The sequence below is a fragment of the Panthera onca genome, chromosome C2 (genome assembly GCF_046562875.1).
Source record: "Panthera onca isolate mPanOnc1 chromosome C2, mPanOnc1 haplotype 2, whole genome shotgun sequence".
NCBI classification, from domain to species: domain Eukaryota; kingdom Metazoa; phylum Chordata; class Mammalia; order Carnivora; family Felidae; genus Panthera; species Panthera onca.
Genome location: NC_138347.1, coordinates 31915032 through 31942772, shown reverse-complemented (window position 1 = coordinate 31942772; position 27741 = coordinate 31915032). Strand labels below are relative to the sequence as shown.

General features: G+C 37.0%; 1 protein-coding gene across 8 annotated transcripts in view; it reads left to right on the top strand.

Moving 5' to 3' along the window:
• The window catches only part of ROBO1 (roundabout guidance receptor 1), a 1123873-nt gene that overhangs the window by 1081922 nt on the left and 14210 nt on the right, over positions 1-27741 (top strand). For 5 of the 8 annotated variants that reach the window (XM_078452893.2, XM_078452894.2, XM_078452895.2 and 2 more), the window contains 7 exons: positions 774-928; positions 3751-4086; positions 5940-6047; positions 8730-8874; positions 12025-12273; positions 22361-22767; positions 25848-26000. In XM_078452893.2, the coding sequence (XP_078309019.1) occupies positions 774-928; positions 3751-4086; positions 5940-6047; positions 8730-8874; positions 12025-12273; positions 22361-22767; positions 25848-26000 (1553 nt within the window). The remainder of the gene's footprint in view (positions 1-773; positions 929-3750; positions 4087-5939; positions 6048-8729; positions 8875-12024; positions 12274-22360; positions 22768-25847; positions 26001-27741) is intronic. The other 3 variants (XM_078452898.2, XM_078452897.2, XM_078452901.2) reach the window with 1 other exon arrangement.

Below are 27741 nucleotides of genomic sequence, written 5' to 3'. Positions count from 1 at the left end.
GTGCTTGGTTTTCCCAACGCACAGTGAAAGAGCATTAACATCTGTTGTGCCAAAAAAGACATGAACACTATTTCTTCTAGTGGACATTTTTTGTTTTACCAGATTTAATTCAGTAGCGTTCCTTTGTTTATGTAGGAATTTATGGCGTTTTACATTGTCACCATCAGAAACTCTTGACAAGCTTACAGAACTGTGCACTGAAACATTGAGGAGGCTCTCTGCAAAATGTCACAGAGCCTCCAACTCTGTTTCTGAAACATGGTTTTGAAGAAAATTATGCAAATGTGCTTCTTGTGAAGGATCCGTTGTCTAAGTAAAGGCGTTTGTTCCGTTTTTTAATGAAGTCGTAAGAAGAATCATGATTTTTTAATGGGTCAAGAAAAGGAAGAAATGCAAACTGCCTCACCTATAATATTCTTTAAGCAGCTAAAACACTAAAAGATATATGTATCTGTATTTTTAGCTTCCATGTTTGATTTCTAGTCACTGTGAATAAAGGAGAGCATTGCAAATGGTACAGTATCTTAAGTCTGAAGCACAATTGAGCCAGTTTACAAAGTTATAGCCATATTAACTGAGGGACACCCCAGGACATTACATCACATTATAGTTATCTTGTCTGTAAAATAAAAGGAACAATAATATCATTCAGCCTAGTTGACCAAGTTATTTGTGAGAATAATGAGATGGAGACTTTGTTGGAAGTTTGAATAGGAAATGACATTTGCTATTTGTAAAACATGTCCTTATATATGTATATATTCTTCCTTCAGGCCAGGACTTCTGAACATCGGTGAACCTGCCACACAGCCATGGCTGGCCGACACATGGCCTAATACTGGCAACAGTCACAATGACTGCTCCATCACTTGCTGCACTGCAGCCAATGGTAACAGTGATAGCAACCTGACCACCTACAGTCGCCCAGGTTAGAGATGCAGAGACCGCTCGAGATGTATAAGCACCAGAACTGGCCACAAGAAGATAGATTTCTTCCCCTCTTCCTACATTGGAAAGGAAAAATTGATCCACATTTTTATAAAATGTTGACTATTACCTAGCAAATTACCCTGGCTGTATATTGTCTTCATCCCTCTATCTCCACACTTCACCGTCCACCAGGGTTTCCCAGAAAGCCTGGGAGAATGGAGAATATAAACCCTAGAGTAGATAGCAAATGAGGGAAAATTAAATTGTATGAAGCATTCATCTTTATGAGGATGTATGTAGTTACAATTATAGTTATTTATTTTCAAGATTTGGGGAATAAAACAGGTCAAAATGTTTATAAATGTATAGTTAAAGTGAACCAAATTCTTTTTTTTTTTAATGTTTATTTATTTTTTGAGAGACAGAGAGAAAAGGCATGTGCAGGGGAGGAGAAGGAGAGATAGACACAGAATCTGAAGCAGGCTCCAGGCTCTGAGCTGTCAGCCCAGAGCCCAACGCAGGGCTTGCACCCATAAACTGTGAGATCATGACCTGAGCCGAAGTTGGGTGCTTAACTGAGCCACCCAGGCGCCCATAGAGTGAACTAAAGTCGTTAATAGCAGTAACAAAAATAATAGCAACTGTACAACAGTAATAAAGAATTTTAAATGAAATTTAACTGAAATTCCAAATCAGATTTTTATCATATAGAAGTAGATGCTGAAGATATGAGAAATATATATCTTTTGGAGGTGTGAATGCATAAATTTACTTTATACTGCATGTTTTTGGTTCAGAAATATGCGAGTAAATTTACAAAGGTTTCATGCTAAAACATGACATTAAATTATAGATATAGAGTATGAAATATCTGAAGGAATAAATGGAAAATTATGGAGTTCTTACCAAAAAAAAAAAAAAAAAACCAAAACCAAATGAAAACCTTCAAAATTCACAATATGGGAAATACTAGTATAATTATACAGAATCAAAAGATAGGAGCATAGAAGTAAAATAACCCATGGAACTAAGAAAAAGGGATATAGAAGATGGCATGTAAGTGAAGATGTCATGTACCATAAAAAAACAAATCATAGAGCAGTCTGTATGTTTAACCTTAGAACAAGTCCACAGTCTCCATTGGATATGGCTATGGACGTGACATATCCATGTGACCATGTCCCTGTTCTCCAAGGGCCCATATTCTAGCTGTACAGATAGGTGCTCACATGATTGCAAATAAAAGAAAGACTGTTCTCAGCCCTTTAGGAGACAAAAGATGACAATACTCATTTAAATTAATATGTAGAGCTGTGTTGGCCAGTATGGTAGCCTCTAGTTCCAGTTGGCTATTTAAACTTAGATTGAACAAAATGCAATTTAAAATTCAGTTCCTCATTTGCACCAGCCACGTTTCAAGTATTCAGTAGGCACATGCGTGTAGTGGTTCCCATATTGAACAATGCAGAATAGAACATGTCCATCATTTCATTGAATTCTATGGAGTCACACTCATTTAGAAAGATTGGTGAAGAGAAATGAAATTGGCAAAACTGTATGGATTTTAATAATATTTCTTAACCACTGTTCAATAAAACTTTATACCTAGAAATTAGATTTAGAATTACTAAGGGCCAGGTGAGTCAAATATTCTTGTTCCCGGATCATTTATTGTTAAAATGCAGAGTAGTTGAGTTGAGTATTATAGAGAAGTTGCACATTTTTATTAAAATTATATCTACATTTACATCTTTAGTAGCAGCCTTGATAATTTATCCTCAAGTTATCCAGCCGAAAACCAATCTTTAAGGTGATTGTTAATCTTTAAGGTGAGCTGTTAATGTTAGTGCTGCTATGAATTACATGAATTAAATAATGGTATTTTTAACCATTGTAACTTGACAACTTTTTTTGCTTAAAAAATGTTTTAATTTTAAATTATGATTTTAGTTCTTCCTGCTGTTTTAATATTTTCAACTGTAGGCTTTAAATATTTCTATATGTATCAATTATTTCATTTTCTAATATTTCAACAAAGAAAATTAGAGGGAAATTGAAATAGCAGTCATATTAGATATTATTTCAGGTTTTCTTTGATTACATTAGCCTGGTCACCTAGGCTTCATTTCGTCATCATTACTGTCATTTTATACTTCTTGGGGTGTCATTATAAAACCATGAAAAAATGATTATATAACATCCTTCCTTGATAATGAGTGCCCTATATGACCAAGAGAAGAACTAATAAAACTATCCTAAACACTATTTACCTATCCCTTTACCTCTCTTCCTTATATTTTTTGAGTAGAGTTACTTCATAAAATATTAACATCTCAAGTTCTTTGCTGTGTAGGCAGAGTGTTTTTTTTTCCCCCTTTGTTTGGATTCTCAACATACATGTGTTGTTCTATTGCTTCAACAACTAACTAGTACCTTCAGATAGGTAACTCCAGACTAGAAAATATAAATTTGGCACATACAGATATTCATGTGTATATCATTTAAGTGGAATTCCTATTACAGGGGTTGTTAAAAGAAAACTATCTTAAATTGGATGAACATTTACTACATAGCACTAGCAAAAGTTCAAAATTATTTTGTCTCTATAGAATTTCTCAATGCCCTCTCTCATTTCCTCAGATTTTAATTGCCTTCTTTAGAAAGGACATATGAATACTTAGCCCTTTCTATTGATCTTAATTAAGCCCATTTTGACTTTACATAACAATTTTATTGCAACTCACGAAGCTACTTACAAAGAAATTTAAAACGAATAACCATGCAGAATGACTTTTTCCTTTTCCTCTCCGTTGCACATAGCTGATTGTATAGCAAATTATAACAACCAACTGGATAACAAACAAACAAATCTGATGCTCCCTGAGTCAACTGTTTATGGTGATGTGGACCTTAGTAACAAAATCAATGAGATGAAAACCTTCAATAGCCCAAATCTGAAGGATGGGCGTTTTGTCAATCCATCAGGGCAGCCCACTCCTTACGCCACCACCCAGCTCATCCAGTCCAACCTCAGCAACAACATGAACAATGGCAGTGGGGACCCCAGCGAGAAGCACTGGAAGCCACCTGGACAGCAGAAACAGGAAGTGGCACCAATTCAATATAACATCATGGAGCAAAACAAACTGAACAAAGGTGAAGAGCTTTATTCCCATGCTTTTCTTTCTTGGTCCCCTTAACCCTTCAGCACTACATGTCCAGACTTCTCTGGGACGAGCAAGTGAAATCTTCCTTTTGTTACTCACAGTTCCTTAAGTCTTTGTCTTCAAAGTTTCCAGTGTCAAAGAGTTAATTAGCACAACAATAACCTTGGAAAATTGATTTTATAATAATATATAACTATTTTCAAATGGTTTTGAGATGAATTCAAATTTAATCGTAGGTGAGGGATTGCTTGGCGCAATCTTTTATTCATAAGGCAGATGTACAACCGTCACAATACCTCACATTTTAAATAAATAGACTATCCCATTCTTTCCACTGGAGAATGGAAGATAATTGCTTCTATATGGTCATATAAACGAATGGCATTTTTATATCCAACTGAAGAAAAAAAATTAAGCTGGAGCTGGAGAAGTGGTTCAGTTTGTTGGATTTCTCCTACCTCGTGTGGTTACTAAGACTGCTGCACTGTATGGGTTTAGAGCCTACATTTTTTTTTTTTTTTTGGTTGACTTGATTGAAGTCTGTCAGGATAGAACCTAAGGTAAATGTTGTGTTAACTGGTAGCAGCAGAATAGTATTTTATAGCCTGAGGGGGATGTTTCTCTATTATAGTATGTGTGTGCGTTGGAAGAGGTATGTATTTGATTTCTTTGTAGTCCTATAGGCTACTGTTTTAATAGCAATGACTTGCAAAGTTATACCTCTAGGGAAAAAAAGAAATCCTCTAATATGAATAGATCAGGGCAATTTTGCACAGGTGTCCAGGTAAATGACACCTTTTATTGTAGAAAATTAGAGCCACAGTTTTATTTTCTTTAGCCTTGAGTTGTGACCATTTTCTTCAAAAATAAAATGCATGACAGTCAGAGATTACAAAAAGGTAACTTTGAGAAACATTCTGTTTGTTCAAGTTAGTGTTGTATATTTTAACGGTAGAGTCATCCAGCTTTTTTCTAAGTTTAAGAAAAACACTTGATTGGCATAAAAATCCAGTTCGGTAAATATTTGTTAAGACTCTTGTACAAGATCACGACAAAGGCTGACAAAGGTGGAGAAGACAGTTTCTGAAGTCCTGTCATTTACAGTGGGAATTACAGCTATTGTTATATTACTCTTCCTTAGTATATGGCTTTACTGTGGACTTTGGAAGGCTCTGACAGTCCTCTAAACAAATATTTCAGAGCTCTTTTTTATTGTTTATACTGCTTGTAACAGACTTGGTATGTCAACTGTAGTAAAGACCCTGGAATGCAACTAAACTGACAGATTATGACTCAGTACATTCCAGTAGCAAATTTATCATTTGGATTTTTACCTTTGCCTAAGTAAGCAGAAGCATTCCTGTGGCAGATTGAGATACTTTGTTTTCTTATCATGGATATGTTTTTTTTATTATATATAATCTTGCTGACAGGTTTCATGGGGTTTTTTTTATTCTAAATTTTTTAAATGATTTGCAGACATGGTATCTTCCTGATTTCTAAGGGTTAAAATTGTTTTGTTGTTAACATTTTTAAAGTTAAGAAGTGAAGCAATTCTGATTTCTGCCTTAGCTGATTTGAAAATATTTTAAAGAGAAGAAATCGTCCCTCATGATTTGTTCATACCTGTGTTTAGTCTGATTTATATAAAGGAGATGACGCAAAGAATCTGTATTTTATAAATCTTAAAGGAAACGTGCCTTTCTTGACTTTTCCTCCTTTAGACTTACATACAACTTAGAAAATGCTCAACTTATTAACTTAAAAGCCTAATTGCTGGTTAATGACTAAGGCATCAAAGAGAAAGTAAAAGTGTTTTTTTTTTCCATCTGAAATGTCTAGATTATCGAGCAAATGACACAATTCCTCCAACTATCCCATACAACCAGTCATACGACCAGAATACAGGAGGATCTTACAACAGTTCAGACCGGGGCAGTAGTACATCTGGTAAGTATGGAGAACCAAAGAGAAAGGCAATCTCTCCTTTTAAAAAGATGATATCTTCCAGGATTACAAATTGAATGCTAATCAACTGATATACACATATGGCATGTTTAATCACTATATATAATTTGAAATTTTTCAGGCATCGGTCTTATCGCTGCAATTTGAGAGACAGTCCATTCACTAAACCATTATATGTTACATTTTGTAATGAAGATGAAGGATCTTATTCTCGTCCTTGTTAATGAACTTTTATAAAGCCAAAAGCGTGGACTAGACTTGAAAGGCAGTTGAAACTTCTTTTTTGCCCTTGGCCGAGATAAAACTAAACGCATTGGACATATAGTTAATCTGCTAAATTTGTTACCATTTGAAACAGGCTATAAAGCACATAAAATCCAAGTACACTTGAGCACATTCACGAGTCTAAGAGACAATAGCATGAGATCTAGGGACAATAGGAACCTGCCTCAGTTTATAATCTCTCCACTATCCCTCAGTTCTTGCTCCAAAGCCTCGTAAAGCGATCTCCCAACTGAAGTGTGTAAGTGCCTTGGAAGCCACAACGCAGCCCTTCCCTGTGGTCTTCATGCTGTTGCAGCTGCTTGCCAGCTGTTTGCCTGATAGGGATTGCAGATGGGAATCTGCTGGTACTTAAGTCCTGTTTTTCTAATTAAAGGTGGCTCATTAATAGAACTAACATGTGGCAAGTCACACCATGATGAGAACAAAACCAACTGATCTTGACTCGTATGTTTCTCCAGGAGAGGGTAGAAATATCACCTCCCAATACCCAGATTGAAGTTGATGCTAGATGCTTTTAGCCAGTGTCTCTTCTCTTCTTGTGAAATGAATATGACCTTTGCATTTTATCATTTTCCCTTGACTAAGGCATGCCGATATGACACCTTTAAGCCTGCATTTTGTCACTGATTGAAACTATTCCTATTTGAATTAAAGGAGCGTAGAAATACCTCTTTCCCTTTTTTAGAGCTACTCTTATTCTACTATGTGTTGTTTGATTTTTTTTTTTTTAACAAATAAAATCTCACTAAGGATTTTTGCTTTAAGGAAATAAACCCCGAATTAACAGGAACTGTTTTAAGGATCTACTCTTGGGAAAACCATAGAAAATATTTTAATATTTGATATTTCATGCCATTTCATTTTTGAATTCTTAGCCACTTAAAGAGAAAATCATATCTTAATGGGGGAAAAACATGACTCTATATTATTAATTTTAAATTGACTTTCTCCATATTTCAGCTTAGAGCTTAGATATCTAGATCCTGGTTTTCTGCTGCTATTTATTATTCACTGTATTCTGTGAATATTTGGTAAAAAGATACAAAGATGTATAACTTAGTGTTAATTAGGGAAAAGAATGAAGCAAGCAAGTGACGTGTAGGAAAAATTTGTAATTTTAGGCATCTTAGGACAGACGGACTAGCTAGAGTAGATGTTCGCCAAGAAATCAAGAGGAAGGCACTGGTTATGGTCAAGTCCATGATGACTGGACGATCATTCTGATACAGCTGAGTGGAGGAAGAGAGAATGGTCACAGACATGCAGAGGCCTGGCAGTCATATTTTATCAATAACAGCCAGTCCCTTGGCCCACACTTGGTACAATAACATACCCGTTCAAGAAATTCTGGCTTAACAAACATCAGTCATTGGACTGAAAATCCCCAAGAGACTTGAAAGAAATAAGGGTCATTGAATATACTAAAACCTGTTTTATGCACCATGTAACTTGGAAATCTTTCAGAGAGGTTAAAACTAAAAAGAACAATAAAACTCACTGATTTGGGGGATCTTGTGAGAAAACAATTATAGGCTCATCATCTATAATTTCCATAAGCATCTAAAATGTATCATACTGGAGGAGGAAGATAAAGATTATTTTATCCCCAAGTATCTTTTGACCCAAAACTATTTTAAAATGAGTACTCTAAAATGTACGTTTACCTGTGTTTAAAGAATATGCCAAATCTAAAATCAGAACACTGGGCACTTGAATAATTGGGCTATTTCAAACTACTGTAAATGTTCGAGCAACATCATTTTACTCTAAGCCACAATTTTATAGAAAGTGTGGCTAAAAACACTTCTATCCTTTTTAAAAATCACTTCTCTGCTTCTTTTGTTGTTAGTTATATTAGTTCTCCCAGCAATAATTTCCATCTGTACCTGCCTTTCTGACGAAAACTAGTAATTTCATTGTGCATAAAACATTTCAATGGACAAGTACAAATTATATATATTCAGTGATTTAATGCAACAGTGGAACTCTAATAGATCGTATCTGTATCATATTGTATTTTAGGTTCCAGCAATTAAATAATAGAAAGGCACTTCAGAAAATATGTCTACAGCTCATTTGTTTTAGGTGATAATCCATAATGCAATTAATTGCTGTAAGAAGATCACTATTAACGATATGACTTGTAAAATTCATTTACGGCTTTATTGCTTTTTCGCTATTTATTTTGCAGTTAAACTTGGCAATCCTTTGCATGTTCTGTTGTACAAAGTTCTATTAAGATGAATGAAGAAAAGCATATTTATCTGCTCATATATATATGAATTATAAGATCATATTTACAGGAAATAATTCACCTGTGGGTAAGAGAAAAATCTTCAAGGCCAGAAATAAAAGACTTGGGTTTTCTGTCTTTTCAAGGGAGTCAAGGGCACAAGAAAGGGGCACGGACACCCAAAGTTCCAAAACAGGGTGGCATGAACTGGGCAGACCTGCTTCCTCCTCCCCCAGCACATCCTCCACCTCACAGCAATAGTGAAGAGTACAGCATTTCTGTAGATGAAAGGTAAGAAGAATTTCAGAACAGATGTACATGGAATAGTCTCGCTCCTTAAACCCATAGTGAGTAATTATTAAACTAGATCACCAAGGGAAGACATCCCTAAGGTCCAGGAACATTTGTCTTGGAGAAAACAATGCTACTATATCAGCAGGGCTTGGAAAACATCCTCAGTGCTGCCAAAAAAAAAAAAAAAAAAAAGAAAAAGAAAAGAAAAGAAAAAGGAATCTGTGCCCTAGAAGCTTCTTTTGGAACTAAGAATTACGAGTCATGAACATACACACACATACAATTTGCATATATATTTTATGTTATAGAGATATAACTGACATATATAATCATGAATGTATAAACATATAGAAGATCACATACATATATATCATGATATACACCGTCATGATTTTGTCATTTTTAAATATCAAAATTTCCATTGCATATTCTTGAATTTTCATAAAATAAATGTGTACTGCAGCTAAGGTATCCTGAAAAATTTTGTTTGTTCTTAGATATTAACACATTATGCTGAACACTGGGAATTTAAACTTCCTGAATTGTCTCTCACAAGGTTTTAACAAGTGTAAATAATCACAGGACAGTGATGAGGAAGTTAATGTGCTTTGCTCTCACTGCAGATTCTGTAGAACTGGACATCATTCCTCTCAAAAAAGCAAAGCTGGTGCCTCATTTGTATAGTCAATGGAGGAGGACTCACGTGACATAGATAATTAACAAAAAAAATATGAAATCTACCTGAAACTACTGTATTTTTAGTGATTCCTGTAAACATAAAGATACTGTTCTTTCATTCTCCACAAAAAAGTTGTGTTACTCCTCCATGTATGCCAAGAAACAAAGCCTCTGTACCTTTCTTTTTCCAGTCATTTAATTAGCAAATACTGAGCCATTACTCCTAGGGGAAATACAGGGATAGGTTCCTGCAAGTCCCTGGCCATGCATTTTTGTCATCTGATCCATACATAATCTTGTTTTATGTGTGTTTTTGTTTCAAGACACCTTATGTAATATGTATCATTGATTCATTTACATGGAACTCCCAGCCAATAGTGCTATAGGTCCTGCCTGGGTAAAGCTTATCTAATGTACATATTTTCTCTGTTAGGGCACGTCATAGCCTTTTGCACTTAGGAGCACTAGATCACAGAGGCTACTTTAAACAGGTAAATTATCAATATAGAGCAAAAAGTTGAGAATAATGTGGCACTATATAGACTGTAGAAAGGATACTTGTTACAGTATGAAAGCTGAAACAAGAAGGTAGAGTGACTCAGATTTTTCACCATAAGTATTGACTTTGGGGTTACAAATAAATTTTAGCAAGTAGGTGAATTTGCAAGTATGGAATCTACAAAAAAAATGAGGATTGACTATTTTTATAAAAATTCATTTTCTGGGCTATATTAACAACATGTATTGCTATTTTAATCCACCATATAATGGACTAAAATGAAATAAGTGGATATAGTTTTTTAAAAGCCTATAAGATGAAATGGTGCCCCAAAGGGAGAGACTGATCGTATGTGGGAAGAATGGAGGTTTCCTGATCTGCTGGCTTTGTTCTTGACTTGGGCAAATGATACAGTTCTCAATCAAGAGAAGGGGTTTTATGGACATTGGGACCACACAGAGATGTGGTCTCCTGGAGGACAAAGATGAAACAATGGGAGGGAGGAAGAGGAAGCTGGGAAGGCAGGTGTAAGCCAGATTACAGGTACTGGAATGTCTTGTTTGGGTATTAGTATTTTTCTCTCTAGTCAATTAGAGAGCCATTTATTACTATGCAGCAAATGAATGATCTGAGAGTGATGTGTATTATAATAAAGTAATTTTGGAAGCAATGTGAGGACTCAGAAGGATAGAGCAACTGGGGACAAGGAGATCGATTAAAAGGTTATTGCAGTAGCACATACAACATTTTAGAAACGTAATCGATTCTGGAGATTTTTAGAGATGAAACAGAGATGAACTAGGGAACAGTTCGAGGTAGAAGAGAGAGAGAGGAATAAGTCAGATGAGTACAAGATTTTTAGTTTCGAGAAGTGAACAAATTGCTGTTACTTGTTGAGACAGGAAACATAGAAATGATGTCAAAGGGAGGTAGTGGGATTGGTAAAATAAAGGAAGATACAAAGAAATCATGTTATGGGAGCATCATGTTTCCTGAGTTCAGGTGAACAAGGCAGGTGGTGGAGAATGAATGAAAGAGAGGGGTAACATCAACACAGTTTATATAATGCAGTAAATTACTGCCATCCGAATCAATAACCATTTGCCCTGGGGTTGGAGAAAAGAGAAAGACATGTTTCCCAGATCCATCTAGAGTTTCCACACAGCTCTAGCAGAGGAGTAGTGGGGCATTTTATTGTTTATTGACTATTTTATTTATTGTGTTTTTTATTCAATATCCTAAATGCAAGCCAACTACTCCATTTTGTGCTCAACTGAAGCAATAGTGATCTATCATAATTTCAGTGAAAAGGTGGATTTTCAGGAAAGGATTTTTCAAGCGTAATTTTTCTCAGAGGTTAACCTATCATCTCTGGGTCATCTGTAGGACCACCCCCTGAGTCTTTTAGAGATCATGTTGAAGTGGGAGCATAGAATAAGTAAACATTTAAGAAGTACCAAGTTTAACTGCATTAAAGAGATTTCTTTATTGCATGACTTCTCAGAGCCTATAATATGCTAATGCAAATTGTAATCACTCAGAGAAAAATATTATATGTAGCATTTGCAAACCTTTATGATAGCGAGCTATTTTTTTTATGTTTATTTATTTTTGAAAGAGAGAGAGACAGAGCACGAGTGGGGAAGGGGCAGAGAGAGAGAGAGAGAGGAAGACACAGAATCCAAAGCAGACTTCAGGCTCTGAGCTGGCAGCACAGAGCCCGATGCTGGGCTCAAACCCATGAGCTGTGAGATCATGACCCAAGCTGAAGTCCAGTGCTCAACCGACTGAGCCACCCGGGTGCCCTGTGAACTGTTTTTTTTTTTTTTTTACAATATTCCCTTAACATGGCTCACAACATTCAGATTAAAAAAAATTTTTTTTGAAGCTGACCATTCCACTAACTATACAAATAATTCCTTTGAATAGCCTGCAGTAAATCCAGCTGTGCTTATGATTTGTTTTTTTAGTTATGACCAAGAAATGCCATGTCCCGTGCCACCAGCCAGGATGTATTTGCAACAGGACGAACTGGAAGAGGAGGAAGATGAACGAGGCCCCACCCCCCCTGTACGGGGAGCAGCTTCTTCTCCAGCTGCTGTGTCTTACAGCCATCAGTCCACTGCGACACTGACCCCGTCTCCACAAGAAGAACTCCAGCCCATGTTACAGGATTGCCCAGAGGAGATTGGCCACATGCAGCACCAACCCGATAGGAGGTACATTGTCACTAGCCTTTTGCTGACAAATCAGATAATTTCCACTCTGAAGTGGCATTTGGAGAACGCTATCATATGGAGTAATTTTCATGTCACATAGCCTTTTTCCCAGTACCGTCATGCAGTAAGCCCGAGTAATTAACATATCAAGTAGTAGTGTTGACCAGAACATTAGATTAATTGATCCCAGTGAACTTGCAACCATAAAATAATGTGCGTTACTACTCACCCACTTATGATAATTGCATTCGTAATTCGTAAGCACATGGAGAGCATGTGGTGTGTGTGTGTGTGTGTGTGTGTGTGTGTGTGTGTGTGTGTATATATATACATATATATATATATATATATATATATGTAGCTTGCTACTCTTAGAGCATTTTATTGATGATGCCTGTTTTTGCATTTTAGTTTTCCTTATGCATGGGTAAGTCACTGCTTTGGACTGTGGAAAGATTTTCTCCTGTCTTTTTAAGTTAAGTCTGCATAGTGATTTGTTACCTCCTCGCTGTAATGTTGCAAAAGGAGTTTGGTATATTCATTTTGCTTTGATCTTAGATACCCTTATTTTGGTTGAAATATTAGGTTGGAATCCTTTTGTCCGGTTTACTAAATTGTGTGTGTGTGTGTGTGTGTGTGTGTGTGTGCGTGCATGCGTGTGTGTGTGTGTGTGTGTGTTGGATTTTTTTTAACCAAAATTCAGCATTGCCAACCAATACATTTTTGTTATACACAAATAAATACTTCACTTGTCATTTCTACCACGTAAAAGCTATTACTGCATCATGTTAGCTCCTCTCATTGTTGATGATTTTGTTTGTACTATTTCATTACCCTTGAGACATTATATTTCACACACATATATATTTGTGTATATATATATTCACAAAACTTTCTGTATTCCTAATATCATTCGAAACTGAGTATGTTATTTGCCTCAGAAGATCATCCTTCAATTTGCTTGAATAAATAATGCATTCTGATTTATACTGCTTGAATTCTGTAGATTAAAATAGAATTTGCAATGTTTATTAATTATTCTATCAGTAAGATGTTCTTACCAAATTCAAATCATATACTCTCTAAAATAAAGGAGGTAGTTAAGCCTTCTTCTGTGTCACAAGGGGGGATTTGGATTGCCATACATTTGCCTTTAATAGTGTTAACCCTTGAAACCTCATGGAGAATGAGAACAAATAAGACGTCTTTTTCCCTATTAAGGTCACAGACCATCTCCACTGCTTTTATTTGAAGCACATGAGAGGCTCATGGAGGCTCTGAGTCCTGAAATCTCTCAGCATCCTCCTTACATTCTCTCAGATCACCTGTTTCCCCACCATTCTCTTCTGTGTTGTAAGTGACACACAGTAGCTTCTTCCCAGTAAACTCCTTCTCTCGTGTTCATGTTATCCTCTCCACCTTCCTCAAATCAATCACAATCAGTTCACCTTTTATCTACCCTGATTTTCCAGCTTCTTCCTCTTCTGTGGGTTCTTCTTTCTCTTCACTGTTAATCCTACTGCTTTTCAATGTTCCCCTTTCTTAGCCTCCTATTCTAGTTATCTGCTCCCCTTCTCCTACTCCATAGGGCTGTTTAATGAACTCTGCCTCACACTTCAGCCCACTGCATTCTGACTCCTACCATTTTGCTTCTGTTAGTCTACAGAAAGTAACCTACTAATGGTCAGTCTAAAGACTTGTCCATCTTTGGGGCACCTAGGTGGCTCAGTTGATTAAGCGTCCGACTCTTGATTTCGACTCTGGTCATGGTCTCACAGTTCTTGGGATCGAGCCCTGTATCAGGCTCTGTGCTGACAGTGCCAAATATGCTTGGGATTTTCTCTCTCCCTCTCTCTCTTCCCCTCCCTCCCCCTCTCTTTCAATAAATAAATAAATAAATACTCTTTTGTTTTAAAGACTTGTCCATCTTTATCATGCATAAGTTTTCTGCAGTGTTGGCAAATTTATAAGTTTTTGTGGGACTCAGATGAGATAATGTATGTAAAGAATCTGAAGATAATAGTTTCCTACTGTCCTCACCTTTATGCCATCACCCCATTACTTGGTTCAATGATTACTTATATTCTGACGGCTTTCAAATTTATTTAGCCAGACCACCCTTTTTCCTGAGCACCACAATGGTATTTTCACTTGGACATCTCACACTACACTTGTCCCAAACCAAATTCTTTGTCTTTGCACTTGACCTTTCAAACTTGTTCCATTTCCTCCTTTGTTGGCTATCTTGTTTAGCATCATTAATCCTTATTTATTTGACTCAACATATTAAAAATAAAGTAGTTGGGGCGCCTGGGTGGCTCAGTCGGTTGGGCGTCTGACTTTGGCTCAGGTCATGATCTCACAGTCCATGGGTTCGAGCCCTGCGTCGGGCTCTGTGCTGACAGCTCAGAGCCTGGAGCCTGCTTTGGATTCTGTGTCTCCCTCTCTCTCTGCCCCTCCCCTGCTCATGCTCTGTCTCTCTCTGTCTCAAAAATAAATAAAAACATTAAAAAAATTTAAATAAAAATAAAAAAATAAAAATAGTCAAAAATCACAAAAAAAATGTGTCATTTTTAGATCAGCTGAATTATCCTGTTGTTTACTTTCTTCTCCTATCTTTCTACCATTCCCTAAATTAAATCATTCACAACCCCTTCATTTCTGACTTCAAAATATCTTTTGTTCTTTTTGTTTCCATTCCTGTAGCTACTAAGGCAGGCCCACCATCCCTATCCCTTGAAGTTCTGCCATATTCTTGAACTGAGCTGCACTTTTCTTCTGTCTCCCCTTTTCTGTTCACCCTCCAAGTTATCTTTCTTTACACACCACAAGTCTGGTAATGTGCCCCTGCATTCAGAGTCAGGTCTTGCTGTTTCAGCCCAGTGGTCAAAGCCTTCCTCAGTCCTTTCCCCTTTACTTACCTCCTCCCTCCCAGTCTCCATACACCTTCTTTTCTAATTACTTTGTTTGAAATTCCCTGAATTTGCCTTAAATTAACCAACATCTGGTCAGAATTGCCACTTCCTGGCCCAGAAAGGGCTGCTCTAGAGCTGGCAGGAGAGGCAGACCACTCTTGCCTCTCATGGCCGTCACCAAAATTTGTAGTGTCCTCACTAGGCACACATGTGTTAGCACATGCTGTTTCTTTGATTGCCTGGGCAAGCACTTCTCATCCTTCCAGACCCTGTTAAAATGCATCCCGTCTGTAAGACTTTCATCTGGCTGCCTGGCAAAAATCAACCGATTCTTTTCTTTTCTCCTCACAATGGTCTTTTCACAGCTCTGCTACCATGCTGATCAGTTTTCATGTTGCATTACGGTTTGCTATTGGTACGTCTGTTTTGCTATTTAAATTAAAAACTCTCTGAGGGCAGAGCTCATGCCTCACTCGTGTCATTGAGATTCTACAAAGCTTACCTCGCTAAGTGCTTGATGAAAGGAGTCTGATACCACAGGACAACTAGAGTTGACTTACCCCCTGCTGCTTTAGGGGGATGAACACTTACACGAATTCAAAATGAACATGCATAATTGGCAAATGTATTGGTTACCTGCACTTAAAATCCTATTTAATTATTTCCAGCCTTTTTTAAATGATGATTTTCGGTCTATGAAGGTATTAAGAATTTTGTTTTCGGGGCACCTAGGTGGCTCGGTCGGTTAAGCGTCCGACTTTGGCTCAGGTCATGATCTCGCGGTTTGTGAGTTCAAGCCCCGCGTCGGGCTCTGTGCTGACAGCTCAGAGCCTGGAGCCTGTTTCAGATTCTGTGTCTCCCTCTCTCTCTGCCCCTCCCCTGTTCATGCTCTGTCTCTCTCTGTCTCAAAAATAAATAAACGTTAAAAAAAAAATTAAAAAAAAAAAAAAGAATTTTGTTTTCAAGATTGTGGCTGGAAATAACCCTGGGCAGTAATAAGAAGTAGGTGTGGCCCATTAAACGACAGTCACAAAAAACTACAATTGCTCTTTTATCACGCAGTTATATTCTACATGTTTACTATAGAAATATTTGATAATACAGACAAACAAAATGAGAATGTAAAAGTACCAATGGTGGGTGTCGTCAGAAGTAGTTACTGTTAAGACTTCAGTAGAGATCTTTGCAGTTTCTCATCTGTGTATATACTTACCTTGCTTTGAATTTGTGACATGCCCATGTTATTTTATAAGCTACTCTTCACTGAATGGTGTATTTTTCCACATCAATACCTTTTTATTTAGATATTCATATTAAACAAAAGCATACTGTGATTTACTTAAACAATTCCTTAACATTGGAATTTAAGTTATGTCTACATTTTTGATACAGTGCTGTAATTCTCATCTCTAGTTAAGTCTTTGAGTAACACCTCCTCTCAAACCCTTGACCTATTCAGATGCCTGCCCCATCAGCGGATGGCTTCTGTTTCTCATCATCCTGCCACCCCCCCTAATGACATACTCATTAAAGATAGATAGCTATTTCTCTACAGATTTCACTCTGAGCATCAGACCCTTATATCCAAGTACTTGTTCCTATAGATTTCAGCTGCTTAAATATCACTGAGAACAATACACATATCTCCAGCCATAAAGGCACTTTCCTACCTCCGACAGCCATTTTCTCTCGCCTGTATTACTGTAATGGTCCATAAGTGGTCTTGTTGCCTTTAGCCTTGCCCCTTCTTCAATCTAATCTTCCTGCTGCAGACTGTGCAGAGGCATTTTTCCTAAAATGCAGCACTGATCAAGTCTCTCCATTGCTTAAAATCTCTCAATGGCTTCCCATTTCCCTTAGAATAAAGGCAAGATTCCTTAATGTAGCAATCAAAGCCCTTTGTGATCTGACCCCTGCATGCCTTCCCACCCTTATTCATCACCACTCACCTCTTCTCTGTTCATGGTGCCTTCACTCTAAGTTTCTTCTAGTTCCTGGAATGATCAGTGTTCTCACCCACCTTGAGGTCTTTCCGCATGCCATCCTGTTTTCCGGGAACACCATTATCCTCACTCTTTTTTGGAACTAACACTTATGTATCTTTTAGATCCAAGATTAAATGGTAGAGGCTCTCCACAGAATCTTTTTCTGATGTCCCAACTCTGAGATAGGAGCCTATTCTATGTGTTTCCACAACACCTTAGACATTCTCTGTTTGTGGATACCTTATTATCATTACACCCTTAATTAATTGTTTGTCTCCTTTACTGGATTAGAAGCCCCTTCAGGTGAAGAACAAATCTACTTATTTAGCAGAATTTCTAACATGATGCTTGACTTCCGCTTTCTATTGCCACCTAACAAACTACTCTAAAATTTAGTTACCTAAAACAACCATTTTATTTTCCTCACAATTCCATGAATCAGGAATTCAAAAAGGATTCACCTGGGCAATTCATCTCTAATCCACATGGCTTCGTTTGGTCTGTTGAGGCTGGAAGATTTACTTTGAGATCAGTTTTTTTACTCATGTGTCTGATATCTCAATACCCTGTGGCTTCTCTCTGTCTCTACCTCAGGTCTCATCTGTTACGGTCTCTTCAATCATAGACCAGGCTTCTTGTAACATGGGGATCTCAGGGTTGCGGCACTTCTTACATGACAGCAGGCTTCCAGGAAGGCAGGAAGAGGAAGTTTCCAGGCCAGTTAAAAGCCACACTCAGAACTGACACAGTTCCCTTTTGCTGTATTCCATTGGTCAAAGTGGTCACAGGGTCCACCTGGATTCAGGAGTATAGAACTAAATTCCCTCTCTGGATGGGGGAGTGGCAAGTTCTCATCCAGAAGAGCATTTGGAATGGGAGATATTGTCATGGGCATCGTTGCAAAATACACTCTGCTGTGGCCTGATATATAGTTGGCTCTATTAAGTATGTATGCCTTAAAATCATATCCATTTATGACTCGAGTATAAAGCATTCCCCAGGCTTTTTTTGCTTGTGATTCCTTTGGTCTCTGAACCTAGCAGTCCTCACTGTAATAGGGGCAGAGTGAATATTTAAAGAATGAATTCATTTTTTACTGTTATGTTTATTGATTAGGGGCATAAATAAACAGTATGATGTATATTAATAAGAAATTACTGAACTAAAACCATTATATCACTGCAACATTTAATTAAACATTTCAGACTGGCTTTAATATGGATATTGCCATTCTGGCATTCTAATGAGCTTGTAGATATCCTCTTCTTGTCTAATACTAGGTAAACTAGGTGACCAACATAATAGTAATCTTTCTTCTCCCTTTTCAGACAGTAACTATGAAAATCATATAATTAAACTTATTTGTGTATACTGTTTCAAAAAGTGGTCCTACTGAGTTTACTGTAGTCGATATTTAGCAAAAAATTCTCAAGTAGAAAAAGTAATTTTCAGGTATGGGCTAAGAGATTTACCAATGTATTATTAATATAGACAAACCGGATATGATACATTTGGAAAGAAAAGACAGTAAAAAGGCAAAGGAGAATTAAATATCTTGTCTGTTTATTAACTGGGTAGTGCTTAATTCTACAGTGTATTGAAGCTACAACAGTTTTAGAGAAAAGCTCAAAAGTATACATTTCCCCCTTTGTCTTTTGCCTGGTAAATTGTATGTGGTGAACTATATAAACACCTGCTTTCATGAATTAATGGCATTGTTTCCTGTCTTCTCTCGAACATGTTTATGAAGACATCATTTTTGCAGGAGCCTAGAGTATTGTGATTTGCAGTCATATACTCGTACATTATTTCAGAAGATGTTGAAACCCCTCAGGGAGAAAAATCTAGAGGGTTGAGGTTCATTTGTGGCAAGTCCCACTTGAGTGCGGCATCTTGAAATAGCTTTTTGTTTTCAAATAGAATATATTGCATATTTCAAACTGTACATGTTTATCACACATTCCCTGGGCTTGCCTTATTTACAGATGGTTTGAATAAATTTTTCTCTCTTTCCTCAGCATTTGCACAGGGATAGTAGTTAAAAGCCAGGCCTTGTTTAACATGGAGCTGCTTTTGCTGTACAAATGTGAATTATCCAAATACAACAATGCTGGCTTCCTTTCATAGTGAAATTGGCTGTTCTACATCCCTTTATTGATGGTCAGAATAGTCCCCTTTGTGCTAGAAAGTCTTACATGTCTTTAAAAAAAGAAGTTTCTTGTGGTATTTTGGATGTGCATGCTGACAAAGACTGTAAATTGACTTTTAAGTATGGTATTTTATTGCAGTCCAAATTAAACAAAGATTTTCCTCTTATGTGTACAACACAGTCCATACTGAAACAATTATCCATTTTAATCTCTTAAATAATTTCAGCTTTGGCATATTCTCCATATTTCTTTTATTGCCACACGCAGATGCATTAGAAACCACCCAGAAAAAAAAATAGCGCATTAAAGAACTGTGTATGTATGTACATATATATGTGTGTGTGTAAATTATTATGTTACATATCATATGTATGTATATGTATATATGTGTATATGTGTATATATGTGTATATGTATGTAATAACATCATTCCTAGAAGGAAGGTGTTAACCTGAGAAGTGAAATGTGGGATTAAATTCTATATTTGATACGTACTAGTAGTGGGAATTTGGGCAAGGTCTTTAATTTTTCTGAATTTCAGTACCTCATCTGTAAAATGATAATAAAAGCATTTCCGTGGAAAGCTATTGTAAGAATCAAATGAGTTGGGGCACCTGGGTGGCTCAGTCGGTGAAGAACCTGACTCTTGATTTCAGCTCAGGTCAGGATCTCACTGTTTGTGAATTTGAGGTCCACATCAAATTCTGTGCTGACAGAATGGAGCCTGCTTGGGATTCTCTCTGTCTGTCTGTCTCTCTCCCCACTTGCCTCCCCCCCCCGCCTCTCCCCTGCTCTCTCTCTCTTTCTCTCTCTTTCTCAAAATAGATAATAAACATTTTTTAAAAAGAATCAAATGAGTTAGTATTATAAAATATACTTAGTTACAAAATAAGTGCTCAATAAATTAGTTATAGTATTTTAATGATCATTTATTTTTAATGCTATTTGTATTAACACAACATGTTGATTGAAGTGTCTCAATTCAGTGAATTAAAAAGCACAAAACATTTTTCTTTGAGCCTCTGCCATCTCACCCTCAAAACTGTGCTTTATTGAACTTCCTTTATTTCACTACAGTAGGTCCCTTAGATTTTGACCAGATCCTCTATGACTTTGTTTGTTTGCTTTTTTTTTTAAATTTATTTAAGGCCCAATCCTATTTTTTTTTAATTTTATTCCAGTATAGGTAACACACAGTGTTATATTAGTTTCAGGTGTACAATATAGGGGTACAGCAGTTCTTTACATTACTCAGCACTCATCACCCACAAGTGCCCTCCTTAATCCCCATCACCTATTTCACCAATCCCCCACCCACCTCCCCTTTGCTAACCATCTGTTTGCTCACCGTCTGTTAAGAGCCTGTTTTTTGGTTTGAATCTTTTTTTTCCTTTAGTCATTTTTTTTTGTTTCTTTTTTTTTCTTAAATTCCAATTCTGTTCATTTTACAACTATAATCGCGCACTCCCAGACATCCTTTGCAGATAGTATCTGTCTGTGGTTATGGTGGCGGCATGGAGTGACAGGGCATTCCCTGCTTTTAACCACTTTCATCCTCCTCCCTCTTCGGGATCCATTCTCCTACAGGTAAGGCAAGGAAGAGGGAACTTAAAAAAGGACAAGGTAGTTGAAGATCCAGTCTTCTCCTTGGTTAGCCCCGATGAGTATTTTATGTCATCTGGCTTGTGAGTATTATAAGAATAGTGAGGGAAATGGGCTTCTTCCCTGATGAAGGACTCAATCCTGGGCAGCATCTCTAGGCATTTGTAGTCCTTGAACAATTCAGCCGCATCTTTAGGTGGATTACCAGCCAGTGAAATTCATGCTGTGTCTTTCCTAGCCTCCCGAACTGTGGAGGTGACCAGATGGCACTCGATCCTCATCTTACACTCCTCTAGTGCTTATGCTCAGGTTGGCAGACTGGTGTGGAATCTATCCTCCTTACTTCTCAAAGGCACAGGATTTGAAAAAGTATTCTTATGACCCTTCCAAATGACATTGTCCCTTATGTCATCTCTTTTACCTTGCTTAGAGAGCATTGGGACTGTTGAGTAAGACACTGACTAAGCAGTCGTTCAACTAGAAATCACTAATGTCTTCCTTTTTGTCAGACACTTTTCTAAATTAGGAGTTAATCTCTGGGCATTCTCCCCCCCCTCCCCCATTGGGAATAAATTCTTTCCACGAACCTTACTTCAATGAAGTCAGAACACCCTCTGTCCTCTCAGTCATCTTTGCATCTTATACTCACTGTGGGTGACGGTGTCAGATGGTGGTAGAAGGATACCTGATGTTGTTCTCCAGATCTGTGGAGAGACGACTGAAAGTAATTATTGGTAACTCTGTGAACTTAAATTGTACAATACCACTCACATTGTCCTCAGCTTTTGCCCTTAACTAATTCCAGTATATCAAGAAAATACCTGTAAGCTTTTTATTTAACAGACAGGTGGAATAATGGTGAAAGTGATAGGCTTGAAAATAGCTAATCACCTTTGGTGTATAATTAATTCAGAGAAAAAATGCTCTTGGCATGCATAGCCTTTTATTTTAATAGAATCTAAAGGAAATTGTCATATGCTGAATGTGTAATTGTTCCATCCTATGAAATTCTACTCTCTGTAGTCAGAACAGATGAGTCCATTTGCTTGGAATGGTAGGAGTGGAAATGAAGAAAAGGGAAAGAAACAGGTTTATGGAGCAATCTGTTTCAGAACTGATGTCTGTTGTCTTTGGTAATAATAATCTATCAGTAGTATTCAATAAGCTTTAAGACAAGTACATAGGCATATGTTTCCAAAGAATGTTTTACTTCTCCTTTTTTAATTGAATATAATCCAAAAGATAAAACATAAGGAGACTTACAGGTAGCTGAGTATATTCTGTTACCCTTGAATTAAAAGAAAGCCCAGCTTGGTTAAATTAGCTTCACAGAAGCAAAGATCAAATCAGTGTACTCGTGAATTTCTTGGATAATGTATTTTGTGTATGTCCTAATAATGAGCTGAGCCAAACCTGTTTATTCATCTTCCTGCAGACGGCAGCCTGTGAGTCCCCCTCCACCACCACGACCGATTTCCCCACCACATACCTATGGCTACATTTCAGGACCTCTTGTCTCAGATATGGATACGGATGCTCCAGAAGAGGAAGAAGATGAAGCAGACATGGAAGTGGCCAAGATGCAGACCAGACGGCTTTTGTTACGTGGGCTTGAGCAGACCCCTGCCTCCAGTGTAGGAGACCTCGAGAGCTCTGTCACTGGGTCCATGATCAATGGCTGGGGCTCAGCCTCAGAGGAGGACAACATTTCCAGTGGACGCTCCAGTGTTAGTTCTTCCGATGGCTCCTTCTTCACCGATGCCGATTTTGCCCAGGCAGTGGCGGCAGCAGCAGAGTATGCTGGCCTCAAAGTGGCACGTCGCCAAATGCAGGATGCCGCTGGTAAGTTGTGCACTTTTCACCAAGTTGGAAAAGGAAACTCGGTATGTTTATGTCACTTGATAATTACCGCCTATGATCTTGCGTCTGATGTGAAATGCAACTATTACCACTGCCTTTTATTTGCTGCCTAAGGAAACTAAGTTTCAAGAATATGACATAACTCAGTTATTCCCTTTCTCCTGACAAGACTTTTTAAATCTTCTGGTTTATTTTTATTTAATAAATCCTGTATGTGAGTGGCACTCCCTGGGAAGTTCTTGTTTTTACAAAAGTCGTAGCAGATATGTATACGGTTTCTTTAGGTTTGCCTATAGTCAGCTGAGGTTTGTGTTACACGATTTTTTTTTTTTAAGGTGCAAAAAGCAACCAAAATAGAATTCATTGTGATAGTTCTCTTATACTGTTATCTAGGAGAAATAAATAAATTTCCAGAGGGGGAAACGCCACCATTGGAAAATGGGCTATTTGTCCTTAACTCCCATGCTCTTCATGCCCTCTCAGAAGACTACTTTAATGAGAAAGGTAGAAAGATGTGTGTAATATGCATATATTTTCAAGCATACATGTTTCATATTTAAAGTAAACATTTTAATCTAATAACTTGGAGATAAAGTTAATCCAAACTTTTTCTGTTTTTTTTTTTTTGTTTTCTTTTTTCATTACCAGTAGCCTGTTTACAATGATCATATATCTATCCTTACGTTTTGACCCATTTTTATTTATCTCCTACTCCCAACCTTGAGTAAATAATATGGAAAGGGAAAGAATTTAGATTTAAGCCAAACATTTATCACATAACATTTATCTCCATAGAATGTAATATATGCATATATATGCATATATTACATTCATATACACATTGTGTGTATATGAATTTCTGGTAGCCAAAAAAATACAAATATTTGAGTAAAATAATGTAGCCAGCAAAACACATTTCACAGAAATAAACAACTATCACAACATATCAGTAATTGCTATCTTGTTTTGTTGTTTTCTTTTTCTTAATTTAGTAATTATCACATAGGTACTTTGCCCTGTTCTCTTCAGATACTGGATTGGTCATTATTTTTTATCATTTATTGAATATATTCAGAGAAAATAAAGTTATTTCTATATGTTATTTATCAGGAATGTGTTGTGGGGGAAAAAAAGTCTAATAATACCTTTCGACCTTTTTTGTAGAACATGTATTTATTTCAGCCATGCTAATATTTTACGAAATTCAACCAAATTTCCCTTTTTCCCTCAGTAGCTACTAAATATAGTAAAATAACTATCCATACCTACCTATCCTCCTTAATAAATAACATCCAACTGTATACATAGCTTTTATTTCTTCTTATTTTTTAATCCTCTATTAAAAAAAAAAAAAAAGAAAGTGAAATTAAGCCTCCCAAACTACTGCTTTCAGATTGCATTAAGGGTGTGTTTCAGTTCATTAAATCAACAAAACACTGAAATAACATCAAAAATTCATCTGTAAACGACCTTATGCCTCAGGGTCTATGAGCAGTAGATGGCTTTACACAATAGAATGAAGAATGTGCTCAGTCCCAGCCCTAATTCTCTCTTTTCATGGGTATGTAACTTTAATTGTAATAGTCTCCATCATGGCTAAAGAGAGTTTGGTTTAATATTTTATTGTATTGTAATTTAGTGGCACTTCTGGTTTTCGTTTGACTCATAATTATAATGAACTAAACATGCATTGGCCTCTGCCTGTTAAAATGGTCTTTTCAAGAAGGGGTGCTGCTTTTCATATGACTTGAAGTTAATATGAATGAACAATCCAATCAAATTGCTTCTCACTTGGCCACATTAGTGTATATTATTTAATATGCTTCAGTTAGCATTTTTAAATACATTGGTTTCACTGTATGTGGCCTGTCTATAGCCAAAAGACGTGTTGGCTAGTTCAGTTTGAAGTTTCTTGTAGTACAACAAAAAATTCCGGATTTGTGTGTCTGGAATTTCTATGAACCAAGATAATGAAGGTCAAGTATAGGGCCATGATTTCCCTTGCCATTATGGATTAAATATTTTGTGCCATTGTAATACAACATGCCTGTAAGACAGCCAGAAAATTGGAGAGGACTGAGATGTACCATGTCTAACTAGAAAATTCAATTATCACTGGTACCTGCAAATATTAACCCCCCCCCCAAAACAAAAAAACAAACCACCTCTACTACTACCAAAAAAAATAGAAGTTTCTGGAGGGGTCACTTTAAGTATCCAGAATCAGCAAGTAAACATCTTATCAAAGAAAAGAGCAGAAGTAATTTTAGACGAGTCTAAGTATGTGAGCTACCTTAATTTCAGGCCTTCTTAAGATAAATACCTCAGAATGTATTAAGCTATTGGGAGTCTGCCTTCAAAGAATAGCATATCTATTTAATTAAAATAAGGGAAGTATTTAGTACTGTTCATTCTTAGAATATGAATTTCTTTTTTTAAATTTTTTTAATGTGTATTTATTTTTGAGAGAGAGAGAGCACGAGCAGAGTAGGGGCAGAGAGAGAAGACAGAATCCGAAGCAGGCTCCAGGCCCTGAGCTGTCAGCACAGAGCCTGACACGGGGCTCAAACTCACGGCTATGAAACCATGACCTGAGCTGAAATAGGGCACTTAACCGACTGAGCCACCCAGGCACCCCTAGAATGCAAATTTCTTAAGGAGTCTGGCTATTCCCTTGAGAAAGCAATAGCCACTGAATATACTATGCAAAAATTTAATTAATATCTTTGTTTGCTAATAACATTTTAGTGAAATTAGTTGGAAAAATAATTGGGCTGTTTTTCTTTAATAAGTGGTATCAAGAACTTTAACAGAATAAAAGTACTACAATTAAAAAAAAAAAAAAGACTGGCAAATGCTCTCTGTGCATTTTCTTTTTCCAGTGGATGGGTCAAGCAAAATAACAAAAATCCTATTATTTGCTGGATTAGTTTATTTCAAGCTATTTTTAGGAAATTAGGGATGCTGCTAGTTGCACTGTTTTCCTTTTATTATTATTGTTATAATTAAAATTCATTGATGAGTTTGGCTCTGATTTTTTTTCCCCTTTTTTTTCTCCTCAGGCCGCCGACATTTTCATGCATCCCAGTGCCCAAGACCCACAAGTCCTGTTTCTACAGACAGCAACATGAGTGCTGCGGTAATACAGAAGGCCAGACCAGCCAAGAAGCAAAAACACCAGCCAGGACATCTGCGCAGAGAAGCCTACACAGATGGTAAGTCCATTGAAACGTATGAAAACATCTATGAATCTCGCCTATTTTCCCTGGCTCTCTAGGACTAGAAAATGCATCCACTGGCATTAGAAATTACATTTAAAATTCATTAATGGTAAGCTGCATATTCCTTATCGAAATGCTCGACTTTGGTATCTTTGTTAAGCGTCTCTAGTACTTCTAATGATATGGTTATTTAAGAAACTAAGAATAGTGTCTACTTTCAATATTTTTAAGAGGTTATTTTTGTAGTTGCAAGCAAATAGACTTTACTGTAGCTGAAGTAAGACAGAGAAGCAGCCTTCATCACATTCACTGGTAAATCTTCCGAAATATCCTCTCTGTTTTTTTGCTTTGCTTTTGGAATTTGGCATTCAAATAGAAAACAGTAAACTTATTTGAATGTTAATTCTGGCTATAGCGGTGTTACAGTTTATTTTGTGCACCGAAGGGCAAATCGAATCATCTCCTTCATGCCTTCACATACAATATCGACTCTCACTGAAGAGGTAACGCTTGTATTCTCAAGGGAGCACAAGAGACTAATGCAAACATTGTGATGTTGTCTAGAGAAAGCCTTTAATGAAAGTGCCTCAGGTGGCCCAGCATTTATTAAACCGCCACCTTCTCGTTTTATAAACAACCCCAAGGGCTTTGTTGAAAATTCATGTAAGATAAATTCTCTCAGACTCACCCATCTTGTCAAGTTTGCTACATTTACTAAGGGGTGGGGAAAGAAGGTGTCACAGACATTGTCCCACACCTCCTGGTCCTCTCCAACCACAATCTGATTAGGACTTTCATTACCAGTCAGCAATTTTTCAAAAAGGGCATCATTTGCCATTATCATATGAAAGCCTAATATTATAGATCCTTATCCGAGGTTACAAGGAGGGTTTTCTGAGGCACTTTTCCCTGTGATTCCTGCCACTTGACAGAAAAATTTAATACAAAGCTCCCAGCATGATGAGCACAAGTAATTTTGCAATGAGTGGCTGTCCATGCTATTATCTGTACTTTATTCAGAGTATTTTCTCTCACTAGCATCTATCTGATATTAGACTACATTAAATACTGGCATGACACGGCGCACCTGGGCCTCCTGGCTTCTGCCCAGGACTCTTTTGTCAGTGAAACTGAGCTGTCAGAATATTATCTGATTTTGAAGGGTTATTACAGTGGCTTTGTGAATGTTTGCCTCTGTGAAGGGACAAACACTAGGTGTAAATCCCCAAACTCTATCGGCAGTTTTACATTTATGGGACCCCTGTAATGGCATTTTACAAGTTTTATAGCTGTCCTATCAGTTTTTATTATCTGGGAGAGAGCGCTCCTGACTGAAAAACTGGAAAACTGGTCGAACATCAAACCTTGATATAAACATATCTACGTTAAATACATAAGGGAGAAAATCTGGCCTACAGCTTTGTGTAGCTCTTTCTACCTCATTCTTTACACTTGTTTTCAGGGACTTCTAGCGCTCAGTGATGCTTTTTTCAAAATGTTTTAAATAATGTGAACATGCCAAGTTAAAGGGCATGGTAACACAGTTACGAACTACACTATGCTTGAAAATTGTGATCTGTATTTATTGTCCCGCATTCTGCAGTACTTTTTTCAATGTGCTTAATAATTAAATATGAATTCTAACTCATCCCGGAATAGTAACTGTTAAACTGAATGATGAAACACCTAAGTTATTTTTTCAAAGTTAATTTTAGAATACCAAAGAAATACATTG